Source organism: Moschus berezovskii, chromosome 8, assembly GCF_049115385.1.
Source record: "Moschus berezovskii isolate FMDL1 chromosome 8, NW_MosBer_1.0, whole genome shotgun sequence".
Lineage (NCBI taxonomy): Eukaryota > Metazoa > Chordata > Mammalia > Artiodactyla > Moschidae > Moschus > Moschus berezovskii.
The window spans coordinates 86116077-86142769 of record NC_142467.1 but is presented as its reverse complement, the minus strand read 5'-3'; the positions used below and the strand labels follow the sequence as shown (position 1 = coordinate 86142769).

At 42.3% G+C, this 26693-nt stretch overlaps 1 protein-coding gene across 7 annotated transcripts; it reads left to right on the top strand.

The window, feature by feature from the left end:
* Nucleotides 1-694: 694 nt before the first annotated feature.
* On the top strand, nucleotides 695-26693 carry C8H5orf63 (chromosome 8 C5orf63 homolog). Of its 7 annotated transcripts, none has more exons than XM_055430638.2 (6): nucleotides 697-752; nucleotides 2276-2324; nucleotides 13457-13629; nucleotides 20941-21061; nucleotides 25332-25388; nucleotides 26054-26693. In XM_055430638.2, the coding sequence occupies exons 4-6, from the start codon at nucleotides 20948-20950 to the stop codon at nucleotides 26228-26230; spliced, it is 348 nt and encodes a 115-aa protein (XP_055286613.1). In that variant the 5' UTR covers nucleotides 697-752; nucleotides 2276-2324; nucleotides 13457-13629; nucleotides 20941-20947; the 3' UTR covers nucleotides 26231-26693. The 7 variants fall into 7 exon arrangements, with proteins under 7 accessions (XP_055286615.1, XP_055286609.1, XP_055286613.1 ...); XM_088838814.1 differs by lacking the exon at nucleotides 697-752 and adding an exon at nucleotides 759-943; XM_055430639.2 differs by lacking the exon at nucleotides 697-752 and adding an exon at nucleotides 759-949.

The following is a 26693-nucleotide window of genomic DNA, read 5'->3' as shown; positions in this document are numbered from 1 at the left end:
ACCCCCGGACCCCTGCCCCCATCCCTCAAGGCTTCAGCCTTGCTAGTCCCTCTTCTGCGCATTGCCCACATTCCTGCTCCCTCAGTGTCACCTGTCCCTTGGCCTGGAGAGCACAGTCCCTGCCCAACCTGACCCTATATGTTCCAGTCTAAAAGTTACTTCTTTACCTGGAGTACATTCCTATTTTTCCAGAGGTCCCTTTCACAACAGTTAGCTCAGGGAACACAGGACTTGTAAAGCTCAGTTTCCAAATGTTTGACTTGCCTGCTGCTGCACAGCCCTAAAGTGTGGGTGGGTTACAGGTACCCTTTCGTTTGTTCATCATCCCCGTCCCCCATAACCTAGCTCAGCCGGGACTCAGAGGGCAGTAAACAATAAATGAACGACTGCGGGGGAGGGGGAGTTAAAACGGCCTTCACTGCACATTCTCTAAAAGCTGGCTTTCACATCTGATGCTTGTTATGAAATGGTTCCCAAACATGCCAGGTCATTTTCCGTGGTCTTAAAAACAAAACAAACAAAAAAATAGACCAGTGTGGCCTTGGTTTTCGCGTCTGTTTTCACGCCTAACAGCCCAGGCGCGGCCACCGTTCAGAGGGGCGACTGGCTCGGGTTTGGGCTCCACCGACACTGGCCCTGGGGCCCGAGGGCCGGGGCGGAAGCGCGGGAGCGGCCGGGCGGAAGCGCGGGAGCGGCCGGGCGGAAGTGCCGGGCGCAGGGCGGAAGCGGCGGCAGGGGCGGCTGAGGCTCAGGTGGGTCCGAGCGGTCGGGCGCCGGCAGGTGGGCGCTCCCGGCCCCCAGCCCGGAGCCGGGACGCGGACGGGAAAAGACGTCACCGGAGCTTCACGCTGTGCCGCACGCTGCCGATTTCTGCTGTCATTACAGGAAATTTAATTAAACCGGGAGCCATAAATCCGTGAACCTCCGGGGGCAAATTATAAGCGTGTGTGTATGTGCGCGCGCGCGATGGCGCTTTGGGAAGTGAACTCGGGGTGGGAAGAGGCAGCTTTTTAAGAGGAAGCAGAGGAAGCAGAAAACATCACAACTTCATGCCTCGTCCCTGATCAACAGATGCTCTGTTTCGGATTTAATTGAGTTCTGTGAAGTGGCAATATAATCTCAGTTGGCTGAGATGACTGCCTTTTGAAATAAACCTTTTTGAGCAGCCATGTTGACCTTTAATTGAGGGCCAAAAGGTTTAATCGTGAGTTCTGTGGGGAACAGTGTCAGTCCTGGGGTTTTCTGGACCTCCTCTCTGCCTTTACTGGACAAAAGCAGCCTTCTGGATGCTGAACCATGAAAGAATAAATCAGAACCTATACAGTTCTCAATAAATATTAAGCCTTGTCAGTCACCCCTGACAAATATCACTCATACTTTTTTTTATTATTATTAAGTCCAGAGTTACAGAAGTCCCTACTGGATTGTTACTAACGTGAATAGGCAAGTGTCTTTCTAAGGTGGTCCTGTTAAAGAACAAGGAGTTATTTTTCTTTTTTTAAAAAAAACCTGGCTGATCTTTATTCTTAATAGAAAGTATTTCATGTAGTACTTTGTATTTTAGAACACTTAAAAAATATATATATATCCACAGTATGACCCAGCTCAACCCCAAGATTCTCAGCTCCTATTGCACGGAGATTGTTTATAAGATCTGTTATGTCCCCCACACTCTCTGGCACATTTCCCAACATAAGTAGCTTTTCTTAACCACACACTGCCTTGGTTAAGCAGCACTAGAGCCATGTTTCAGTGTGTGACTCAAAAGATGAGGTGGCTGTTAGAGGCCAGTCTTCTCATTTACTGATTATCTCAGGAATGCTGTATGAAAGTGCTTATGATGCTAGCAATATTTGGAGCTATATACATTGAAACTGAAACTTAGAAGAGCTGTGCCCTGGAAATACTGAGTGGTTATAGTAATGGGGGTAAGGCAGAACTAAATCATGGTTCTGTGTGAAATGTCCTAACCTAATAACCTGTGTCCTGCTCTGCCAAGGAACTGCCTGGAACCAGAACAGGTCCTGGTGTGAAAATTAAGGTTGGTGGGGCTGGTGTTTTAGATAGGCAGACTCCCCAGAGTTTTTTTTCTTCATGCTTACTGTGGTCAGTAGTAACTGCCTGCCAAAGAAGGATCAATATTTTTTTGTCTCCTTTACCAGAGGAAAATGTGGCTATGTGGTTTTCTTTAGATGGATTGATGTCAGGTAAGGAAATAGAAATGAGGGTTTTCCAACTTGGGAATTTATTGGATTGTATTTCTATTTTATTCCAGATGCCGGTTTCCAGCAGACTCTTATTAAATACTCAGAGGCAGTGTGGAGGTATGCCTTCAAAATAAGTTTTCTTTTTCTTATTAAGGTTTTTGTATTTCATAACATGCAAACTCCAGCTGGCTGATGTATTTAGCTACTCTAATGCCAGGGCTCAGGGTTTCACACATAGCAGGACCTTGAGGTGAGCTGGTACAAGTAGTAAGGTTTTTTATGTTCCTTATTTTAAATCTAATTTTGCTACTGCTTTATTCAAGGGGTGTACATCAGAGGAAGCCAAAAGCCAGCTGGAATAGTTCCTGCTTGCAGTTTTAATCTTGTTTGCAATTATTTTGAAGGGAGAAACCATCTGGATCCAGGGCTGTGTAGTTACCCAGGTAGCAGGGACTAGGTGAGCTTCCATCATCCTTCCCCTAGTATCATGGCAAGTTCGAGAGGCAAAAATTGTTTGAGGAAGAACATGCAAAGTGAAAAGTTTTGGCTAAGTTTCACCTAGATATTATTCCACATCCCTACCTCCTCATCTCAGTTACAGCAGCAGAGAACTGGAGGCATGAAAACATTACTCTCTTTTTATTCCAGTCCTTACCCAAGAAAAGATTTCCAGAGATAGAAGTAAAACTCAAAATATCTTCTATTTTAAGAAAGTATCCATCTCCAAGGATTTCAGAGCATTTTAGCAATATCAAGTAACAACCATTTTATTGATGTAGACTGTGATATTGTATTATTTGTTTGTAAATTTTTCGCCTACCCAAGGTGTGAGTTCCATAAGGGCAGGGAAAGTATCTGAATCACTTTTATATTTCTAGTACCTGGCACGGTGCCTGGCACATTACAAACACTCAGTACATGGTATAAAGGGGAGGCTGGATCTATAAGGAATGTGAAAGCATCAGTGGGAATCAGCAAGGTAGAGAAAAGAATGTAAAACAGTAATCTTTCAAGGGGCTACCAGATGCAGTTATAAATTCTACAGTTGATGCCTTTATAAACAGCTTGGAGTAGGGAAGGGTGTATTTGAGAATCTACAGATGGTCACCAAACTGCCATCCAAGGTGATCTAGCCTGGTGAGTTGCAGGGTCTTTCTTATACTGAACAGAATATGCAGAGTAAAAGATGCCACCAGCCCTATCTCCATTCTTTCTTAAGGTCTGCAGTGACCAACTCCTCACTCAAACACCTGTTGAGTGAATATCTGAAAAGTATCCATTTGAAGGTATACTAAATTATTAGCCTACCTAAGCCACTAATATCTTGGTTTGGTCCTGCCTTAAGGATAAAGGACTTTGTTCAGTATTTTAAGGGTAGGTTACCCAAATAATGGACCAAAAAATGGACTGCAAGGAGATCCAACCAGTCCATTCTAAAGGAGATCAATCCTGGGTGTTCATTGGAAGGACTGATGCTAAAGCTGAAACTCCAATACTTTGGCCACCTCATGCGACGAGTTGACTCACTGGAAAAGACTCTGATGCTGGGAAGGATTGGGGGCAGGAGGAGAAGGGGACGACAGAGAATGAGATGGCTGGATGGCATCACCGACTCGATGGACATGAGTTTGAGTGAACTCCGGGAGTTGGTGATGGACAGGGAGGCCTGGCGTGCTGCGGTTCATGGGGTCGCAAAGAGTCGGTCACAACTGAGCGACTGAACTGAACTGAACCCAAATAATATTGAACGAAAGCCACATCATCTTTTCTACTTCACTGACATTTCAAAAGAGTTCAAACTTGTCAGCTTTTTTTATTGTAATAGGGCAGGCATGTGGTATATGCTGCTTCCTTCTGTTGCCAATGGGAGTCCAGCAGAAACCAGAATGTTACTGCTGGAAACAGATGACCTTCCTTTCATTGTTCCTGTACTTTTTCATATTAATCATGAAATAATGGGGAAGTGATTTCTAGTTTAGTCAGGGGTAAGGACATACGACTGAATTATTTGATTTTGTTTTAATTCTTTACTTCTTAAAACATGTAGTTCTTCCAGTCAGCCAAGAGAAAGGATACTGTTATTTAATAGAAATTCAGAAAAGAAAAAAAAAGACTAATAGAAATTCAGTCAGCTGAAGCAGCTTTGTTCATAGACTGAAAAAAAAAAAAGAGAGAGAGATCTAAATTCAACTGTTTCTCCAAGTTCAAAAATGAAGTTAATCTGTATCATCTTAGATTTAGAGATCAGAACCTCATTCTTACAGTAAAAGAATTCTGCCATCTGAAGCTGAGATGTTTCCTCATTCTCTCCATCCTTAAATCTTAAACAAAATGTGGTCTCCGTTACTTGGTATACTCTGAAGATTAATGTATAAAGCTTTTGGAGACTTTGGAAAAAAAGAGTTGACCTTGGAGATCCCTTTCTGTTCTGAAAATTCTGTGTTGGTCTCATATGAAAAGCATTGTTCAAAGAGAAAATATAGAGGAAAAAACTGCAGAAAAAAATTATGAAAGTCTTTGGTAAAACAATTTCTTTATCAAGCACGGGAATCTCCAAAGTCCCTTGAAATCCAGCTCCAAAATGCTAAGATTTTCTATCAGTGTGACAGCTCTTAAGTAACCAGAGTATCACTGAGAGAATTGAGGAACCTCATGTATCTGAAGGTTACTAAAGCAGGACCTCAAGAGTGGATAGTCCCTAATGTTCCGGTATTAGTGTCACAAGTCCAAAGAAGTGATGGATTTAATATCTCAAATGTTCCAAAGCCATTTACTACAAAATGGCTAAAAATGAATGAAACATCTTTCAGGTCTTGTGTGGTCATGTGGATAACGTCACCTCTTTTGCAAGATGAATTGGAAATGGTGGAGTATTAGTGACAAATGGGAGACATTGCCTGGATGGATGGAATTTGAATTGCAAACAGTTATTTTTGGAAATGAAATCTTGTGCTTTTTAAATAGCAAGGAAACTGGCATTACTAGCTGGGTACAATAAGACTAAGATGTTTTAATGAAATTGCCTTCTTTCTGGGTCAGTAGTAAGCATTAGAGATACCTTCAAAGAGAATGGGTCATTTTGGTTAAGAAGGATAATGTGGAAAGGAGTCTGCATAATTCCTTATGCTCTTTATTCCCAACCTTTGAACTGGCTTGATTCTGCCCTCATCTTAATGTTATCTTTATGGAATGGAGGAATTTTCAAATTGGTTTTTAAACTCTGTTAAGCCCTCATGTATGATATAACCCAGCCACATTATTCAGGCTTTCTTGGCTTTCAGGAACAGCTTTGCAGCCATTATGTCTTAATTGTACTGAACATGGTTGCACGCTCTGAATTCAGAATATACGCCTGGCTCCAGGCCACATGCTGAGTCAGTAACTTTGGGGTTGAGGATGAGGGGACGGGTACAGTGTGTGCAAGCCCCGTTGTGTGAACAAGAATTAGTCTGGAATCCCTTTTGGACCCCTGGGTGCTAGAGGGAGGGGTCCTCCCACTACTACTGTTCTTGATCATCATCTTCATTTTATTTTTCTTAGCTAAATGTTTTTCTGGAAACTAACCCTAGTACCAAGTAAGCTCTTCTGAAGCAACGATCTGGAAAATGTGACTGCTAAGGTCCAAAGATTCTAAAACAAACTCTTGCTTACTCAGAAGATTCCTCCTTCCTCCCGTTTCACATTTGTCAGCTTGCTATTGGCCTCGGGAAACACAGCCGCACTTCTGGAAGTGGAGGAGAATGCCAAGATGATGAGGGTCTGTCATTAAAAATCATTCTTTAAATGTATCTGTCAATAGGAAACATTATTCTTATTTTTGGAGGCACATTCTTAGTATTTTTTTTGGAGGTACTTTTCCATCTCAGATGCTCAAACAATGCAAGATCAATGTCACCTCCCCCATTTTCCTGCAGGGTATTTTTGGATGCCAAGGCTTCCCAGTTGTGATCAGGGAGCTAGAGAAACAAGCCCGGGATAAGCAAGCCCATGTACACTTCTGCCCAGATCTATGTATGAATTTTGGTCCTCTTTAAATGGGCCTAGCATGTTAGACTCCTACAGCTAACTACTCCCAAGGCTTTCTTTGTTTTGTTTTTTTTTTTTTAAATGAACAGAGGAAAATTTATGCGTCGAACCTGGACTGGTCACTTATGATAATATACATGCTACAATTCCATTCTCTCCAATCATTCCACCTTCACCCTCTCCCACAGAGTCCCAAAGACTGTTCTAAATGCCTATGTCTCTTTTGCAGTCTCTTATACAGGGTTCAGGTTACCATTTTTCTAAATTCCATATATATGCGTTAATATGCGGTATTGATGTTCTTCTTTCTGGCTTACTTCACTCTGTATAATTGGCTCCAATTTCATCCACCTCATTAAAACTGATTCAAATGCATTCTTTTTGATGGCTGAGAAATACTCCATTGTGTATATGTACCAAAGCTTTCTTATCCATTCATCTGCAGATGGACATCTAGGTTGCTTCCATGTCCTGGCTATTATAAACAGTGCTGCAATGAACATTGGAGTACATGTGTCTCTTTCAATTCTGGTTTCCTCGGTGTGTATGCCCAGGAGTGCGATCGCTGGATCATATGGCAGTTCTATAAACACATGAAAAAATGCTCAACATCCCTCATCATCAGAGAAATGCAAATCAAAACCACAATGAGATACCATTTCACACCAGTCAGAATGGCTGCTATCCAAAAGTCTACATGCAATAAGTGCTGGAGAGGGTGTGGAGAGAAGGGAACCCTCTTACACTGTTGGTGGGAATGCAAACTAGTACAGCCACTATGGAGAACAGTGTGGAGATTCCTCAGAAAACTGGAAATAGAACTGCCAAGGCTTTCTTTGGAGCCTTTTGACATCATGAGCTATTGCCACAGCATCTCTTCTGTTTATGATTTCCACTTCTCTGATCTGGAGGACATTTGATACCCAAAGCCTATGGGTATAGTTTCTCCTCGCCTCTGTAAAACGAGAGAACAGGACAGGGGGTCATAGTTCAATATTATAGTTGATGAAACTGAGGCTTAAAGAGACGAGGAATTGCCTAGCATCAGAGAACTAATTCGGAGAAGGCAATGGCAAGCCACTCCAGTACTCTTGCCTAGAAAATCCCATGGATGGAGGAGCCTGGTAGGCTGCAGTCTGTAGGGTCGCTAAGGGTCAGACACCACTGAGCGACTTCACTTTCACTTTTCACTTTCACACGTTGGAGAAGAAAATGGCAACCCACTCCAGTGTTCTTGCCTGGAGAATCCCAGGGAAGGGGGAGCCTGGTGGGCTTCCGTCTATGGGGTCACACAGAGTCGGACACGACTGAAGTGACTTAGCAGTAGCAGTAGCAGAGAACTAATTGGTGGAGTTGCCTATCTCTGGGGCTTAGATTTATGAAATCCTCACACAGAAATGCACCCAGGAATTCAAACGTGCTGAATTCCAACTGAAACTCTATAAGAAAAGAGTAACTTTAAAGCTTTAGATGAAGAATCATGCCATTTGTGCTTAATTCCCCTGACTGATGAGTTAGTGGAAGCTATATTCCTCTACATTTACTTTGACCTCTCTACACATTTATTCAAAATACTTTGGAACAAGTTTTGTCTTTAAAGATTATTAATAAATCCAACTTTACCACTTCCTAGGCAGCTTCTGTTTTGATATACAGACGTTGGGTTGAGGATATCATTGATAAAATATCAGTGGTACTGAATTTTCCCTTTTTTAAAAATATAAAGGCAAGTATTAGGAAGGAATAACAGGAAAGGAAGTGACCTTTGTTCAGAGCCCATCAAGGGAAAACCTCTACCTCTTGCAAAATGGATTTCATTGTTCTGTATGAGGCCTGAGTAGGCTAAGCCAGAACCTCGTGCCAGAGTATTTGCTGGTCAAGATATTAAGTCTTAGTGGAAAATAAATGGGCTTCTCTGGTGGCTCAGACAGTAAAGAATCCACCTGCGATACAGGAAACCCAGTTCAATCCCTGGGACAGTAAGATCCCCTGGAGAAGGGAATGGCTACCCACTCCAGTATTCTTGTCTGGAGAATTCCATGGACAGAGGAGCCTGGCGGACTACAGTCCATGGGGTCGAAAAGAGTTGGATGCAACTGACCAACTAACACCAGAAAATAAATATGTTGGGTCTTGAATCAGTTATATCCTGTCTTAGGAATTCCCATTTAAGTAATGTTCACAATCTGAAACTTTTCAGCTCTTTGTTTGAAATGGTTTTCAGTTTTCAGTTCCCTGTTTCTGAGACTATCATTCCTAGAGTTTTAAATCCTCCTTCTGGGGCCAGTAAAAGCACATTTCAGTCAGTAGACTCATCATCATCAGTATTATTAAAAACAATACCTTATCTCTGTATTGTATAGTAGCAAATAGCTAAGCTTTATTTCTCTATTCTGCTTTTTAACTTGTACAAAGATTTTTACATTTATTATCTCTTTTTAAGTCACTCATCCAACTTTTGCTTTTACTCTTCTCCCTACCCCACTGCCTCCATCTTCACCAGAAATATCTCCTTTTGTTTAAGAGGTGAAATTAGCCAGGGATCAGACAAGGCCATTCATTTTAGGGATTGGCATTGGTTGTAAGATTTCATTCCTTTGGAGGGACATCAGACACATCTTATCTGATTCATGGTAGATTCTTTGACTGTCCCTTTTCCATTCCAGGCCCTCATCACTCTTTTTGACAATCGGCCACTCCTATCTTTCCGGACACACTTTCTCCTGCTAGCTTCCGACAGCCCACTTTTCTTATTTTCCTCCTACCCCATCAGCCTTTCTCTTTGCCTCCTTCACTGGGTCCTCTCTACGCTACTTCGGAATGTTGAATTGCCTGAGCGGTCTCTCCAGGGCCCTTTTCTTTTCTTAGCTATTTAGATGATCTCACAATCTCAGCTGTAATTGGAGCCTTCAAACTGAAGGAATCTTGAATTTTATCTTCAGTCCTGGTTTCTCTCCTGGCTACCAAACCTGTACATGCCACTTTCCACTTGAGCTCCAGCCTGTCCCTCACTGAGCTCCCAGACCCATACCCCACTCAATCTGTTCCTGCCTCAGCATCCCTCATTTTAGTAAACTGGCACCACAGCCCACCCAGAGGCTCACGACCGAAACTAGGATGGTCCTTACTGTCATTTTTAATCACTCAAATCCAGTTCATTGGCAGGTCCTTTCACGCCTGTCGATGCCACCCACCTTTCTCCTCTGGACTACTACAGTAGCTCCTGACTGACTCCCTGGTTCCACTCTTACCATCCCAAACCCATTCTTCACACAGTGCTAAGTGAAAGTGAAAGTTGCTCAGTTGTCTGCAACTCTTTGCAACCACATGGACTGCAGCCTACCAGGATCTTCTGCCTGCTCTTCTCCAGGCCAGAATACTGGAGTGGGTAGCCGTTGCCTCTCCAGGGGATCTTCCCAACCCACGGATCGAACCAAGGTCTCCTACATTGCAGCCGATTTCTTGACTGAGTCATCAGGGAAGTCCACACAGTGCTAAAGTCATCTCTTTTTTGGTCGTGACATATGGCTTGCCGAGCTCCCCAGGTGGCACGAGTGATAAAGAACCCACCTGCCAATGCAGGTCTTATGTCTCCTGACATAAGAGATGTGGGTTCATCCCCTGGGTTGGGAAGATCCCTGGAGGAGGGCATGGCAATCCACTCCAGTATTCTTGCCTGGAGAATCCCATGGACAGAAGAGCTGGCGGTTTACAGTCTGTGGTGTTGCAGAGTCAGACACGACTGAAGCAACTTAGCACTCATGTATGTGGCTTGCAGGGAATCTTAGTTTCCCAACCAGAGATACAGTCTGGGTCCCCAGCAGTGGAAGCACTAACCACTGAACCGCCAGGGAAGTCCCTCCAGTCATCTTTTTAAAATGTACATGTGATCACGTAACTTCCTTCCTTTCAATCTAATTATGCTTAAAACCCCAATTTGTTAACATAACCCACGAGGCCTTGGGTGTTCCAACCCCACTGACCTGTCTCCTCCACTCTTCCCCTTGCTTACTTGCTTTAGCCACATTGTTCTTTCTGTTTCTTCCACTAAATCAAAGTTGTCCTCACCCTAGAGCCTTTGCACTTACTGTTCTCTCTCCCACAATGCTCTTCTTTCAGATCCTAGTACCTTCTTAGCCTTTAGTCTCAGCAAAAATGACACCTGCTCAGAGCACCTTACTTAAAGGCCTGCCTTGGTTACCATCACATCACCCTGTTTCACTCCCTCCCCTCTGCTTACTACTGTCTGATGTTGTCTGACCTAAGAGTCTCTTTAATGTGCCCAGTGACAGTATGGAGCCCATGAGGGCAGGGAGTTAACTTTTTGGTGGACCACTGAACCCAGTACCTATGAGTATCTCATACGTGGAAAACAGCAGGTAATTGTTGAATGAGTGATTCTCATCCCACACCTAGATTTTCATAACTCAGCTCTTTCCTGCCTCCATTCTTCTTTCCTTTGCAGTTTATCCTGCTCGCTGCTGCCAGATCAGTCTCCTAAAATACTGATTTTATCGCATCACTCTCTTCTTTAAAACCCTTCTTTGGCTCCCATCCAAAAGGCCACAGCATTCCTACCTCATGCCTTTGTGTCTAACCCTGACTTCAGAATGCTTTCCCCTTTTCTATGTATCCAAATCCTACATGACTTAGGATCCTTCTCTCGTGAAACCAGTTCCAGTGTCAGCCCACTTTGTGCAGATCAGTGTGTTGAATGTAAATGAATGGAGCACCCATTTCATCCAAAGAGTGGAGTAGAGACATCCAGATACTTGGAAACCCCAGAGTCATAGTAATCATTTAAAAGAAAGTTAGAAAGGGGGTTTTGTCTCTAGGAACTCATGTGACCAGTCATATCTTTCTGAAACTGCTTCTCTCTACAGGCTTCTCTTTCCCTCGTGTGATGACCCTGTTGCCACTGAATCCTGGAAATAGAAGCAGCAGGGAGCGGGTGGACGTGTGGGTATGCCTGCTCAGGATCTTATGTTTTATGTGGGATCAAGTCAGCAGTCCGGATCACAGACAGATGAGGCTGTGATAATCATCTCACAGTATGTGCAAATATCAAATCCGTATATTTTATACCTGAAACTAATACAGTGCTACATTATTTTAAAAAAGAATGGAGCTGAGCATGAAGCCATGCTCAGCTGGCCTGTGGCCTCACAGGCACATGGTGAGCCAGGGATCCTTGTTGTAACATCATGCCTGAGTTGGGGCTGTCTCCTTGGCAGTTCCCCTGGCCAGGTACCCTGACTGCTGCAGCTGAGATACTGAAAAAGCACCTGAGGTCCCACCCAGGGAGTGAGGCCCCCTCCAGGCTGCCTTCCACCCCCTACCTTCTGTTTCTGTTCAGCAGCCTCATTCTAACCCTGCTTACTCTTGGAACTGACACCTCAAAGTATCAGCTCAGTCTGCAGCTCTGACTGGGTCCCTATATACCGCCCCACCTTGTCACTCTTGGCTCCACCCTTGGACCCAGGATCCCAGGCTAGGCTCCCACCTGTTTGGGGAAGAGGGAGGTTTGGACACGGCTGACTGACCATAGACACATAAGACCCCTGGGGAGGTATCATTCATCCCTGTTTCTCTGCATTAGGGACAGCCCAGTGACCCAGATGAGCGCCCGAAGAGCACTCTCACCTCATCACGTGAGCTCGCAGTAATCTGAAACAGTGGATCTTGTTCGCAGTAGAGGGGTGTTTATGTGGGCCTGTGTGTGTGTGTGTGCACACACGTGTTTCTAGTCACTGGATAACAATAGGAATGTTATACTTAGATGGTAGTGAATGTGAAATGAAGCACTTAACATCTCACGTGGCACAAATGACTGAACAGAAGCCCTGAGCCTCTCTTTCTGGAACTCAGGTCCAGCAAGAGCGACAGTAATAGTCTTAGGTTAATTACAGCTCAGTATTAAATTTACATTATACTCTTGTGAAGAAGCTCCAACGTTTGGCCTTGGAGTACAAAATGAAGCAGGGCAAAGACTAACTGAATTTTGCTAAGCGAACACACTGGTCATAGCAAGTTTGGTATTTTTCAGATTGATTATATTTTTTGCAGCTGAAGATGGAGAAGCTGTATACAGTCAGCAAAAATAAGACCAGGAGCTGACTGTGGCTCAGATCATGAACTCCTTATTGCAAAATTCAGACTTAAATTGAAGAAAGTAGGGAAAATGTAGATCATTCAGGTATGACCTAAATAAAATCTCTTACGATTATACAATGGAAGTGACAAATAGATTGAAGGGATTAGATCTGATAGATAGAATGCTTGAAGAGCTATAGATGGAGGTTCATAACATTATATAGGAGGCGGTGATCAAAACCATCCTCAAGAGAAAGAAATGCAAAAAAGCAAAATGGTTGTCTGAGGAGGCCTTACACATAGCTGAGAAAAGAGAAGTGAAAGACAAAAAGAAAATGAAAGATATTCCCATCTGAATGCAGAGTTCCAAATATAGCACGGAGAAATAAGAAAGCCTTCTTCAGCGATCAATGCAAAGAAATAGAGGAAAACAATAGAATGGGAAAGACTAGAGATCTCTTCAAGAAAATTAGAGATACCAAGCAAACATTTCATGCAAAGATGGGCATAATAAAGGACAGAAATGGTATGGACCTAACAGAAGCAGAAGATATTAAGAAGAGGTGGCATGAATACACAGAGAACTATAAGACCCAAAAAAGACCCTTCAGTTCAGTTCAGTTCAGTCGCTCAGTCGTGTCTGACTCTCCGCGACCCCATGAATCACAGCACGCCAGGCCTCCCTGTCCATCACCAACTCCCGGAGTTCACTCAATCTCATGTCCATCGAGTCGGTGATGCCATCCAGCCATCTCATTCTCTGTCGTCCCCGTCTCCTCCCGCCCCCAATCCCTCCCAGCATCAGAGTCTTTTCCAGTGAGTCAACTTGTCGCATGAGGTGGCCAAAGTATTGGAGTTTCAGCTTCAGCATCAGTCCTTCCAATGAACACCCAGGATTGATCTCCTTTAGAATGGACTGGTTGGACCTCCTTGCAGTCCAAGGGACTCTCAAGAGTCTTCTCCAGTACCACAGTTCAAAAGCATCAATTCTTCAGTGATCAGCTTTCTTCACAGTCCCAACTCTCACATCCATACATGACCACAGGAAAAACCATAGCCTTGACTAGACGGACCTTGGTTGGCACTTAATGACCCAGATAACCATGATGATAGTATGATCACTCACCTAGAGCCAGACATCCTGGAGTGTGAAGTCACGTGGGCCTTAGAAAGCATCGCTGCGAACAAAGCTAGTGGAGGTGATGGAATTCCCAGCTGAGCAATCTCAGATCCTAAAAGATGATGCTGTGAAAGACCTGCACTGAATATGCCAGCAACTTTGGAAAACTCAGCACTGGAAAAGGTCAGTTTTAATTCCAATCCCAAAGAAAGGCAATGCCAAAGAATGTTCAAATTACTGCACAACTGCACTCATCTCACACTAGCAAAGTAATGTTTGAAATTCTCCAAGCTAGGCTTTAACAATATGTGAACTGAGAACTTCCAGATGTACAGGCTGGATTTAGAAAAGGCAGAAGAACCAGAGATCAAATTGCCAACATCTGTTGGATCATAGAAAAAGCAAGAGAGTTCCAGAAAAACATCTGCTTCATTGACTACGCTAATGCGTTTGACTGTGTGGATCACAACAAACTAGAAAATTCTGAAAGAGAAGGGAATACCAGACCACTTGACCTGCCTCCTGAGAAATCTGTAGGCAGTCAAGAAGCAACAGTAGAAGCAGACATGGAACAACAGACTGGTTCCAGTTTAAGAAAGGAGTACATCAAGGCCATGTATTGTCACCCTGCTTGTTTAACTTATATGCAGAGTATGTCATGTGAAATGCTGGGCTGGTGAGGCACAAGCTGGAATCAAGATTGCAGCGAGAAATATCAGTAACCTCAGATATGCAGATGACACTACCCTTATGGCAGAAAGCAAAGAGGTACTAAAGAGCCTCTTGATGAAAGTGAAAGACGAGAGTGAAACAACTGGCTTAAAACTCAACATTCAAAAAATGAAGATCATGGCCTCCAGTCCCATCATTTTGTGGCAAATAGATGGGGAAACGATGGAAACAGTGACGGACTTTATTTTTGGAGGCTCCAAAATCACTGCAGATGGTGACTGCAGCCATGAAATTAAAAGACGCTTGCTGCTTAGAAGAAAAGCTATGACCAACCTAGACAGCATATTAGAAAGCAGAGACATTACTTTGCCAACAAAGGTCCGTCTAGTCAAGGCTATGGTTTTTCCAGTAGTCATGTACAGATATGAGAGTTGGACTATAAAGAAAGCGAGTGCCAAAGAATTGATGCTTTTGAACTGTGGTGTTGGAGAAGACTCTTGAGAGTCTCTTGGACTGCAAGGAGATCCAACCAGTCAATTCTAAGTGAAATCAGTCCTGAATATTCATTGGAAGGACTGATGCTGAAGCTGAAACTCCAATACTTTGGCCACCTGATGTGAAGAACTGACTCATCTGAAAAGACCCTGATGCTGGGAAAGATTGAATGCAGGAGGAGAAGGGGACGACAGAGGATGAAATGGTTGGATGGCATCACCAATTCGATGGACATGAGTTTGAGCAAGCTTTTGGAGTTGGTGATGGACAGGGAAGCCTTGGTGTGCTGCAGTTCATGAGGTTGCAAAGAGTCGGACACGACTGAGCAACTAAACTGAACTGAATGAAGGTGGTCAGTTCAGTTCAGTTCAGTCGCTCAGTCGTGTCCGACTCTCCGCGACCCCATGAATCACAGCACGCCAGGCCTCCCTGTCCATCACCAACTCCCGGAGTTCACTCAAACTCATGTCCACAGAGTCGGTGATACCATCCAGCCATCTCATTCTCCGTCGTCCCCTTCTCCTCCCGCCCCCAACCTTTCCCAGCATCAGAGTCTTTTCCAGTGAGTCAATTGGTCGCATGAGGTGGCCAAAGTATTGCAGTTTCAGCTTTAGCATCAGTCCCTCCAATGAACATCCAGGACTAATCTCCTTTAGAATGGACTGGTTGGATCTCCTTGCAGTATAAGGGACTCTCAAGAGTCTTCTCCAACACCACAGTTCAAAAGCATCAATTCTTCGGCGATCAGCTTTCTTCACAGTCCAACTCTCACATCCATACATGACCACGGGAAATACCATTGCCTTGACTAGACGGACCTTGGTTGGCATAGTAATGTCTCTGCTTTTTAATATACTATTAAGGTTGGTCATAACTTTCCTTCCAAGGAGCAAGCGTCTTTTAATTTCATGGCTGCAATCAGCATCTGCAGTCATTTTGGAGCCCAAAAATATAAAGTCTGACACTGTTTCCACTGTTTTTCCATCTATTTCCCATGAAGTGATGGGACCAGATGCCATGATCTTTATTTTCTGAATGTTGAGCTTCAAGCCAACCTTTTCACTCTCCTCTTTCACTTTCATCAAGAGGCTTTTGAGTTCCTCTTCACTTTCTGCCATAAGGGTAGTGTCATCTGCATATCTGAGGTTATTGATATTTCTCCCAGCAATCTTGATTCCAGCTTGTGCTTCTTCCAGCCCAGCGTTCCTCATGATGTACTCTGCATATAAGTTAAATAAGCAAGGTGACAATATACAACCCTTGACGTACTCCTTTTCCTATTTGGAACCAGTCTGTTGTTCCATGTCCAGTTCTGACTGTTGCTTCCTGACCTGCATACAGGTTTCTCAAGAGGCAGGTCAGGTGGTCTGGTAGTCCCATCTCTTTCAGAATGTTCCACAGTTTATTGTGATCCACACAGTCAAAGGCTTTGGCATAGTCAATGAAGCAGAAATAGATGTTTTTCTGAAACTCTCTTGCTTTCTCCATGATCCAGCGGATGTTGGCAATTTGATCTCTGAATGAAGGTGGTACCTGAGCTTATATAGACTTTTTGATTTTTCACATGAACTAACAACACTGCAGCTTGCTGATGAGAGATCCTGTGATCTTGGAGATTCGGTGTGCCAAAGGATTCTTTGAATGAATAAAAATTCTGATCTGTGAAGGTCAGTTTCTCTGCTCAAGTGAGAATAATGTTGTTTGCCTTCTAATCAGACACACACAGCATTTGAACAATCCAGGAGCCCCACAAAGGTGATGTGCAGCCAGAGGATGGGCAGCTCCTCATGCAAGAAATGAATAATGCTTAATAAAGGCACAAATGACCCTGGCTTCTTTCTGTCCTGTGATCAGTTGCTTTAATGGTGTGCCCTTCAATGTTTCGCAGGGAAAACGCTATAAAGTTACCTCTCTTATATTGCTTCAAGGAGGATGGAATTAGGTCCAGTCAGCCCTCCCCCATGCTGTATTTGATTTGGCCATAAGCCCACTGAAGTCGGCCTCAGTTTTGTTGAAAAGCCAGCATTCCCTCTCTCTTTTGGGGTGATCCATGCCTTTGAGCAGCCGTGTACTTGAAACAGCAGGAGTCACCATCTTTATTGTTAGGCTGTGGAATTTGTTTTAGACACATTCTAAATCCAGTCTTATACTTTTTTTTTGGCTGTGACAAAGGTGACCCAATTGTGCTTTTTTGATATTATGCACACAGCTCTTTTTGCTTATATTACAGAGGCATGTAACAGAATACAAAGAATAAAATTGTGTGTGTGTAGTAAAGACACACATTTCATGACAGAATTCAATGACATAATCAAAAAGGTGTTGTCCTCCTAGTCATGAGCCAACAGGTACAGACCGCCTTTCGGAATATTTCTTACTGTGCTGAGATACTGTTCTAAAATAATAGAATTATGTTCTATGAAAACATCACATTGACAGAGTAGTCCATATTAAGATTTTACTTCAAGAAGGCATGATTGGGTGAATATGACATTGACAGCAATGGCATTGGGGTTTACAGAGTTAATAAAATATTCTAAGAAGAATATTACAGGATTCCAATTGGAGTGTACCATTTTTCCTTTTACTTTTTATTTCTAAAACTAAGTGAACTCCAGTGGTCAGAACTTTAGTCTTAATATCTTATTTCTGCCTCGGAGAGGTATAGGGAATTTTTTTTAATATATATATCAGACTCCAATATAATTTTATAATACAGTGCTTACAAAGAAATAAGTTAATTTAACAGTGTGGTAAAATGCATGTGCCTCAAGGCATTTGGAAAATATGCAGGTAGTAAAACTGCATAATGCTAATGCATTTCTCAATAAACAAATGTTCCATGTCTAAGTGATTAAATTCACATGGGAGAAAAAAAGAGACATGGAGACTAACATGGAGAAGAGAACTAGTTTAGGCAGAATGGGAGTGGCATCTCTGAAGACTATTTAGCTTTCTGGGTTAGTTGAACAAGTATTCTTCCAAATCTGGAATGAATAGCAACTCTGTTTACTATGACAGGTTTTATTTGTCTTGGGTGCAACCAAGACCGCTTGCTGTGTTTTGTCATGTTGGAAATACTAAAGCAGATTTCCACTGTGATTGTGATTTTTTTTTACAAAAGCCTTAGCACCTCAGTCTCAGCTAGCTAAAAGCAATAAGTTTTCTATTTCTTACCAGGCAGACATCAATAAATCTTAAATCCTTCCACCCAAAGCACACATCTGCCGTTCACTATCCTGGCTGTCATCTTAGGTCACTGCCTTACATGGCCTGCTCCTTCTCATTTCCAGGGCTGCCTTTCTGTTTTTACTCTCACAAAACTGATCTTCAGAATTTTCTTTCTTCATTTAATACAGCTTCTTTACCTTCATACCCTAGGAGGGCGTGTCACTATTAGCATAATGCCTTCGCCAAACCAACAATGCAGAAATTTGTACCTAGTGTAAACATGGCTAGCATTCTACTTTCCCCCTTCATTTATATCCTCTGTAGACAGAGACATGCTTTGAAGCTACTGTCTCCAACCACATTCACCTATTGGAGTGCTGATTCTGCTGAATTTATGGAAAATATATACACCAGGGCTTATCGCTTAGTTGAGAGTAGCACAGCATATTGTGAAGCTGTTTAGATCTACTTTCTACCTTAAAATAGTGCTGAGTCCTTGCAGAATTCTTATCACATTCTTTTTTATGCATTGTCAGGATCATTTAGTTAGCAGGGAGATCCAGGAAGAACTGGAAGACTAAGGGTTTAAGAAAGAAGGAAAGATTATTGTTTCCACAGGTCAGAATTTGGTCCTTTTGTCTGTCTTTACTCTAGTTTGATATGGGTTCATTTCTTTTAAAGTCATATCATTCTGTTTGAAATGAGTTTGAAGCTAATCTTACACTGAGAAGCCTGGTCACCAGTAGAGACCAGTGCACAGTTAATACAGGCATGCTCTGTGGAGCAGAGCAGAATGAGACTCGAGACGGTGGGCAAGGGCTGGGACCAGCTGCAGTGCCCTGCTTCTTGTGGACACGCAGAGGAGCGCTTACCTTTAGTTATGGTATGAGATCTACCCAAACAGTGACTGCTCTGCACCCTGAGTGTCTGATGAGGGGTAGATCTGAAACTGGAAAGAGGGATAAAAAGTGTTAGTCGTTCAGTTGTATCCAACTCTTTGCAACCCCATGGACTGCAGCCTACCAGGCTCCTCCGCCTAAGGAATTCTCCAGGCAAGAGTACTGGAGTGGGTAGGTAGCCATTCCCTTCTTCAGGGGATCTTCCTGACTCAGGGATCACACCCAAGTCTCCTGCATGTGGGCAGATTCTTTACCATCTGATCCACCAGGGAAGCCCAAATAGTGACAGTTGTGCACACTGAGTGTCTGATGAGGGTTACAGGTGAAACTGGAGAGGAGGAGAAAGGCTCACTCTAATACTGTCAACATTCAAACAATTATTTAAACAGCTGCTATATACCAGGTTAACTGCAGACACTCAGGATACTGGAGTGAATAAGTATCTGCTCCTGTGGAACTCATGTTGTAGTAAAGGGAACATATAGGTAAAGAAACAATTTTAGATAGTGAAGGATAATAGAAAACTATAGCAAGATACAAGGAAGGAGAGTGATGGACTGGCCCATGTCGATAAGGTAGTCACTGCTGCTGCTGCTCCTGCTAAGTCACTTCAGTCGTGTCTGACTCTGTGTGACCCCATAGATGGCGGCCCACCAGGCTCCCCCGTCCCTGGGATTCTCCAGGCAAGAACACTGGTGTGGGCTGCCATTTTCTTCTCCAAGGCATGAAAGTGAAAAGTAAAAGTGAAGTCACTCAGTCGTGTCCTACTCTTCGCGACCCTGTGGACTGCAGCCCATCAGGCTCCTCTGCCCATGGGATTTTCCAGGCGAGAGTCCTGGAGTGGGTTAAGGTAGTCACTAAGGCATCTCTAAAGAGGTGGCATGTGCCCAGGCCAAATGCGAAGCTGCTTAAGGGTTTTTCACAGAAGGAGACAGGAAGTGCAGAAATCCTGATGAACAAATAATTTTTGGTTATTCAAGGAACAGAAAAATCTTTGCTCTGCAACTCGCCAAGATAAGGGAGGGGAAAACTGATAGATGAAGTTGGAGAGATGGAGTAAAGAGAAGTTAAGAAATGAAGACACCAGGAATGAATTCATGCTAGGAATATTGATAAGTAATAAAGTCAACTGCATATGTTTTAAAAGTAAAATGATCATATATGTAGTTTAAAGGACAAATCTGGAGGCTCAGTAGAATAACGAAATAAGTAGGGTGTCTTATGTTGTGTAAAGTAGCAGTATGAGAGAACTTCAAAGCCTAGTGTTTGACATGCTGCTGTTACCAAGCTGTTCTTATTGGAATATCTCCAGCAGAAACACTAGTACATTTGTGGATGTTTTCAAAAGTGATGGCACACTCCTTTTAAAATACTTCTTAAAAGAGTAGAGTAGCTCTTTGTTTTTGACAAGTTGCTGCTGCTGCTGCTAAGTCACTTCAGTCGTGTCCGACTCTGTGTGACCCCATAGACGGAAGCCCACTAGGCTCCCCCGTCCCTGGGATTCTCCAGGCAAGAACACTGGAGTGGGTTGCCATTTCCTTCTCCAATGTGTGAAAGTGAAGTTGCTCAGTCGTGTCCAACTCTTAGTGACCCCACGGACTGCAACCTACCAGGCTCCTCCATCCATGGGATTGTCTAGGCAAGAGTACTGGAGTGGCTTGCCATTGCCTTCTCCATTTGACAAGTTAGCTCAGCCTAATTCTCCCTGTAAGTTCCTCTAAGTACCTCGCTGTGTTTCCCCACCTCTTGCAGCAGAGTACAGATCTCATAAGTAATAGCCTTAACCTTCAGCTGGAGACTTCTGCTGCTTACTTACTGGTCCTTTACCGTGAAGGTGGCTGGGCACTGTTGAATGCCTACCAATAAGATAAGCTACCTCTGCAAATAAAAACCATCTCAGGAAACTTCCACATTTGAGAAAATCATCAGGATGCTAGCAAAACCTACAGGTGAAATTTAATTTTTTATTCTAATTAACACATGCATGCAATTTGCTTATAGAAACCAAGTGCTTAGAGACATAGTTAATCCATACATTTGGATTTTTCTCCTCCTAAGTTCTGTTTTCTTTGGAATACAGTGCATATTGAGGCATCCTGGAGACTTGCCAAACATCTTGGCCTCTCTGCCACTCCTGGACTCCAAGAAACACATCTGAAGTCTTCAAATTCCATTACAGACTTGCAGCTTACTGTTCCTATTATAAAGAGCAAGGTCTAGGGCACATAAGTTTACTGCTCTGTTTTTCTTTTGGCAGAATTAAGATGCTCTGGTTTCAAGGAAATAGCATGCAACTTGCCAAACACTCCTTTCAACTGCTCTTGAGAAATCTCTCTGCCTCAAAGACTGCTCTGCCTGTGCTGACCTTATTCACAAAGGTACAGAGGAAAAAGTAAAATTACTACTTTAAAAACATACAGTATTCAAATGTTGGGGGAAGAAAGTTGTACATTTAAGAAAGGGGGGAAATGTTGGAAGTAGAGCAAGCAGTGGTATAAATTTTCTTCAGGCCCACTCATCAGTTTCCAACAAGGGTAGCTCCTACCCTACCCAGCTACTTCATTGTCTCACTGTTTTCAGAGAGTAAATTAATATATTTATCATCTAATCATTACATTGAAAGAAAAGAACTGACGTTTACAAGTGTATCATTTAGAAATACAGTCAGTTCTTGTTATTTGTGATAGTCTTAAAGTCGCTGCTGCTGCTGCTGCTAAGTCACTTCAGTCGTGACTGACTCTGTGTGACCCCATAGACAGAAGCCCACCAGGCTCCCCCTTCCCTGGGATTCTCCAGGCAAGAACACTGGAGTGGGTTGCCATTTCCTTCTCCACTTAAAGTCGCTACAAATACTGAATTAGCAAGTACCAAAGCACTGCTCCTAGGGTGAATATAGGGTTCGAGTCCTTTGAGCATCTGGTCACAATGTTTTTGTCAGCTGATCAATACATAACCTTTGTTTTAAGGAGGATGGTTGGCTTTGCCAAATACTGCTGGTAGTTTGAAAGAATGAAGTCTGAAAATTGACCAATGGATTTGGCAACATGAAGGTCATTATGAGCATTTTCAGAGAAATGATGAGGAGAAAGCTCTAGGGAGCTGGTCAAGAAAGCATAAGAGGGGAAAAACTGCATAAGCTTGTTTATGTGTGTTTCTGTTTAAAGGCATCTTATTTAATATAATACTGTTGATTCATTAACACTGAACTCAGGGCCAGCAGCACCATAACATATGCCTGAACAAAGCTTATCTAACAGTACTTTCTCCCTAAGGCACATCACAGCCTTCTTATGCTTAGAAACACTGGACAGCACTTCAGCATTACACTTGGGCTATTTTAAATGGCAGAAAAACACAAAAATGCAAGAAGCATGGCACTGAGTAGATCATGATTTGGCCACCTGATGCAATGAACTAACTCATTGGAAAAGATCCTGATGCTGGGAAAGATTGAAGGCAGGAGGAGAAGGGGACAACAGAGGATGAGGTGGTTGGATGGCATCCTGGACTCGATGGACATGAGTTTGAGCAAGCTCTGGGAGTTGGTGATATACAGGGAAGCCTGGCATGCTGCAGTCCATGGAGTAGCAAAGAGTCAGACATGACTGAGAGACTGAACTGAAGTAGATCATGAAAAGGACACTTGTTTACAGTATGAGAGCTAGAAAAAGGATCATCTTGTCGCAACTCAGCTGGAAATGTACACTTTGGGCAACACAGATTTTTCACTGCTCTATGCAACTGCACATCCATGAATGACTGCAAAAGCTTGGGTGTTAATTTTAGGGTTACAAATAAGTTTTAGTGAATAGATGAATTCGCAAATACAGAATCCACAAATAATGAGGACTGACTACTTATTTTCTTATCCTTAACACTAGTTTTAAGCCATAAAACAAGTGTAAGTTTTTTAAGAGATTTTTCCTGTAAAACTTTTTAAGACAAACATTATGGATTTCCTTTTGCTAATTAACATTACTTTGTGTGATTTATAGTCAAAAAAGAAAGTGCTGGGTAACAGAATTATCTTTAGTGAAAAATACTGCAATTCAAGCAAAAAAGGTCTCTTGTTTAATAGATTTACTCAGATTTCAGGTATTTTAGCAATTTGAATATATCTGACAATTATCTAATAAAATTTCAAAATTAATTTCTTACTGAAAATAATCTTAACTACTTTTCATATTCATAATAATATATTGCACTGTTATGGAACAAAAATATTTCATAATCTGTGTCTACATATGAGAAATGCATGTGAAAATTAACCACAAAAATAAAATAATCCCTTAAGGTTAATGGTGCTCATTCGGCCTAACTATTCTGCACTATTGTTCAGTTTGAACAACAGCCAAGTAAGCCAAAAAATAAAGTGAAGTCGCTCAATTGTGTTCGACTCTTTGTGACCCCATGGACTGTAGCCTGCCAGGCTCTTCTGTCCATGGGATTTTCCAGCCAAGAATACTGGAGTGGGTTGCCATTTGCTCCTCTAGGATATCTTCCTGACTCAGGGATCGAACCCGAGTCTCCCACATTGCAGGCAGACTCTTTACCATCTGAGCCACCAGGGAAGCCTAAGTAAGCCAACACATGTGCCCCCTCAAAAAAATTCCACTAATCTTCCATTCAGCTTAAAACTTGTACTGAACCCCCTTCATTTGTGTCATTAGACATACAAGATATTACTGTCACCCCCAGGAGTTCCCAGTTCTCTGAAAGAAAAAGTACATATCAGGTCTCTTCCAGTTACAAATAATAGTAAGTACTTCCCAGAGTGGCTTAAACGAAAAAGGGATTTTATGGGTTAGTCTGGTTTCAGAAGTAGCTTGATTCTGCAACTTAAGCATATTACCAATCTCTTCAGCTCCACATTCTCTGAGTTAAATCATTGCACACTCTGGCTCTTCAGATGGATAACTGCAGCAATCCCAATCCCAGATCTCACATTTCAGGTATCTACAGAAACCCCAGCAAAAGCCTCACACTATCCATTGTCTATGACTGGCCAGTCCCTGAGTCATCTATACTCGAAGAGCTAGGGTGTGTGTGTGTTAGTTGCTCAGTTGTGTCCAACTTTTTGCAACCCTATGGACTCCTGCCAGGCTTCTCTGTCCATGCAATTCTCCAGGTAAGAAGACTGGAGTGCACAGCCATTCCCTTCTCCAGGGGATCTTCCTGACCCAGGGATCAGACCCAGGTCTCCTGCATTCTTTACCATCTTGTCACTTTTCAGTTCATAGATTTCTTTAAAATTTGATGAACCTTTCCTCATAAAAATACGTACACGTGTGAAAATTTGCCGAGACTTCCATGGTCCCTGGGCTTAAAAAAACAGAAAAAAGTGATCCTAGATCTACTAAAGTTCTTTATTATAAAAGCAAGTACTTCTGCAATTTCACTGGTTTTTGTTTTGATTTTGCTTTTAAGATCCTCTCTTGACTTTTTTGAACTTTTTCAGAAAATTTTATTGTGGTTATCTTAAAAATCACAGATTATCCATAATCTGTTTATTATAATGCTAATAATAGCATAATGAGCCCAATTCTCTGAAGCAGTAAAATAGGGCCAGAAAGACCTTTCTGAAGGAAAATGTCTTTTGATGATCTGGGCCCTTATTTCAAAATATGGAGTTAAACTGGAGGAAGGGCCTCCATAACAGCTCATCGTTTTCTGTCCTATTAAAAAGCAGGTTTTAATCAGTAATGCTGAATCTGTTTTTAGCTCATACAAGAGAACCTAAAGCAGTCCTTGTTCACTGAGTCAGGGCCTCACAAGCCTTTAAAATCTGCCGGCCATCCATAGCATTCTCGGCAGACTTCTCCTCTAGACAGAGTGCAAACAACAAGCCACTAAAACTTGTGTGCTCCTACGGTGGAGTTACTTTGGGAGACCTACTGCTGACACTTACAATGAGAAAACTGACAAAACACTAAAGAGTTGGTAAAATCAGCACCCAAAGTAAAGAGATTTTTCCTTCTAAAGACAGGGCAGTAACTAACTCCATTCCAGTGGATTATTAGGAAAAACAGGCTGGGGACTTCCCTGGAAGCCCAGGGGTTAGGACTCCATGGTTTTACTGCTATGGGTCCAGGTTCAATCCCTGGTCGGGGAACTAAGATCCCTCAAGCTGCATGGCATGGCCCAAGAAAAACAAAGATAAAATAAATGGGAAAACAGGCTGGCAAAGCTCAGTGCCCTCCAGTCAAAACAGATTTTAAGACATTCTGGCAATGTCAGCCAGGCCTAGAAGGTGCTCCTCATCTTGGAAGGACAAAGCCCTAAAACTATAGATGTTTGGAAAATGATCTTCCCAGGTATCAATTATACTAAGCCAGTAATAAGAACATATAAACATCTAAATGTATTGTGTGTACATATATGCACACACATATATGTAAGCATCAACATTTATTAGATAAATATGCTTGTAGAGAAAAAAATCAAAACAATTAAAAATTGCCAAAAGCCCATTTACCATGAAATACTAGCTATTTATAAGATTCTATAGCAGTGTTTTGCTTTGGAAATAAAGCAGTATAATTAACCTGGGAGAAAATAGTCCTTTAAATTAGGTATAATCTGCTTCTTGTGGCTTTTGTCAGGATGAATGCCATTTCTTTGGGATTAATGGCTTTTTTCTTCCTATAGGATCCATGTCCCCTTTGTGATGAAGCCAAGGAAGTACTGGAGCCTTACAGAAACCGGGTAATATGATACACTATAGTTATGTATATGGAATGGATAGTATATGTAGTATAAGACAAAGCATCTGCCTGGATCCTTTCTTTAGGAAAAGACATTGAATGATTTTTCATTTAAATTGTCTTTCTGTTCTTCAGAGAGATTTTAGTGCTGATTTCCATAAAAGTCATTACACCTAAGTGTTTTTCTCTGAGCAGCACTGGTTTTCTTACTCTGACTGTTAAAATGAGTCACAGTTAACTAGCAGGTACAGTATTCATGCTTTAAGCTTTTGTCCCTATTCCTTTTATGTTATTTTGTCATTTCCATGGAAGCGTTTTCCAGTTGCAAACTGTGACACCTTTCTCAGTCTTCCAGTCCAAACATGTCTTTCTTGAGTCTCAGGCAGCCTCCCAGTTGGGGACATAGTTTATTTCATTTCAACTGAGTAGTAACGCTGAACCTAACAGATATAACAGAAAAGTAGTGAACTGGAAAATTAAGGAATATAAAGAAATCAATCAGGTTAGGGAAATCAAGGTCATTAGATGACTGTGGACCTCAAACAGACAACAACAGTAAAAAAAATCTCTGAGTGTTAGAACCGGTCTGGGGATCAGTTTGTCACTACAACCATTGCATTGTTCCATGTTGCTGAAAAATAGAGCTTTAGCCTGTCTCTGTTTCAGTTTATTTTACAGGAGGTGGACATCACACTTCCAGAAAACTCTGCTTGGTACGACAGGTATAAATTTGACATCCCCGTCTTTCATTTGAACGGCCAGTTTCTGATGATGCATCGAGTAAACCTCTCAAAACTTGAAAAACAGCTCCAGAAACTTGAGCAGCAAGGTGCAGGAGGCTGACAGACACCCTCGTGATTTTCTACCTTCTCTGCCCAGAATGTGTTTTCCTGAGGAAATGACCGTGGTTTCAAACTCCTTTTGTCACTTTCTCACAGCTCTCCAGATGTTCTGAACTTGGTGGTGCCAAATAGTGATATTCCTTTTGTGATTAATGGAAGTACCAGTGTGGGAACTGTTTACATGCTGGCATTTTATAAAATAAGTGGAGTGTATTGGCAGGGAGGGGATGATGGAAGGCAGGAGAAATTCACTTGTTTTATTTATTTTACTCTTTTGTATTAATATGGAAGCACCTCACATTCACTGGAAGGAGCTGTTTATAAGAAGGCAGCTCTGTGTCCCTGCTGCTGCCCTAAGGGCTTAACTTTTTAATGAAAGAATAAATGTTCTTCCACTTGGTAGATAAAGTGAAATGTGAATTGCTAAGAACTGTACACAGTCAATAAAAGGATGTTTTAACAAA

Coding starts and splice junctions, on each gene's coding strand:
- C8H5orf63 (XM_055430634.2), top strand. CDS start 20,948: ATGCTCTGGTTTCAAGGAAATAGCATGCAACTTGCCAAACACTCCTTT. Junction 21,062..25,331: donor TGCTGACCTTATTCACAAAG/GTACAGAGGAAA, acceptor TTCTTCCTATAG/GATCCATGTCCCCTTTGTGA. Junction 25,389..26,053: donor TGGAGCCTTACAGAAACCGG/GTAATATGATAC, acceptor TCTCTGTTTCAG/TTTATTTTACAGGAGGTGGA.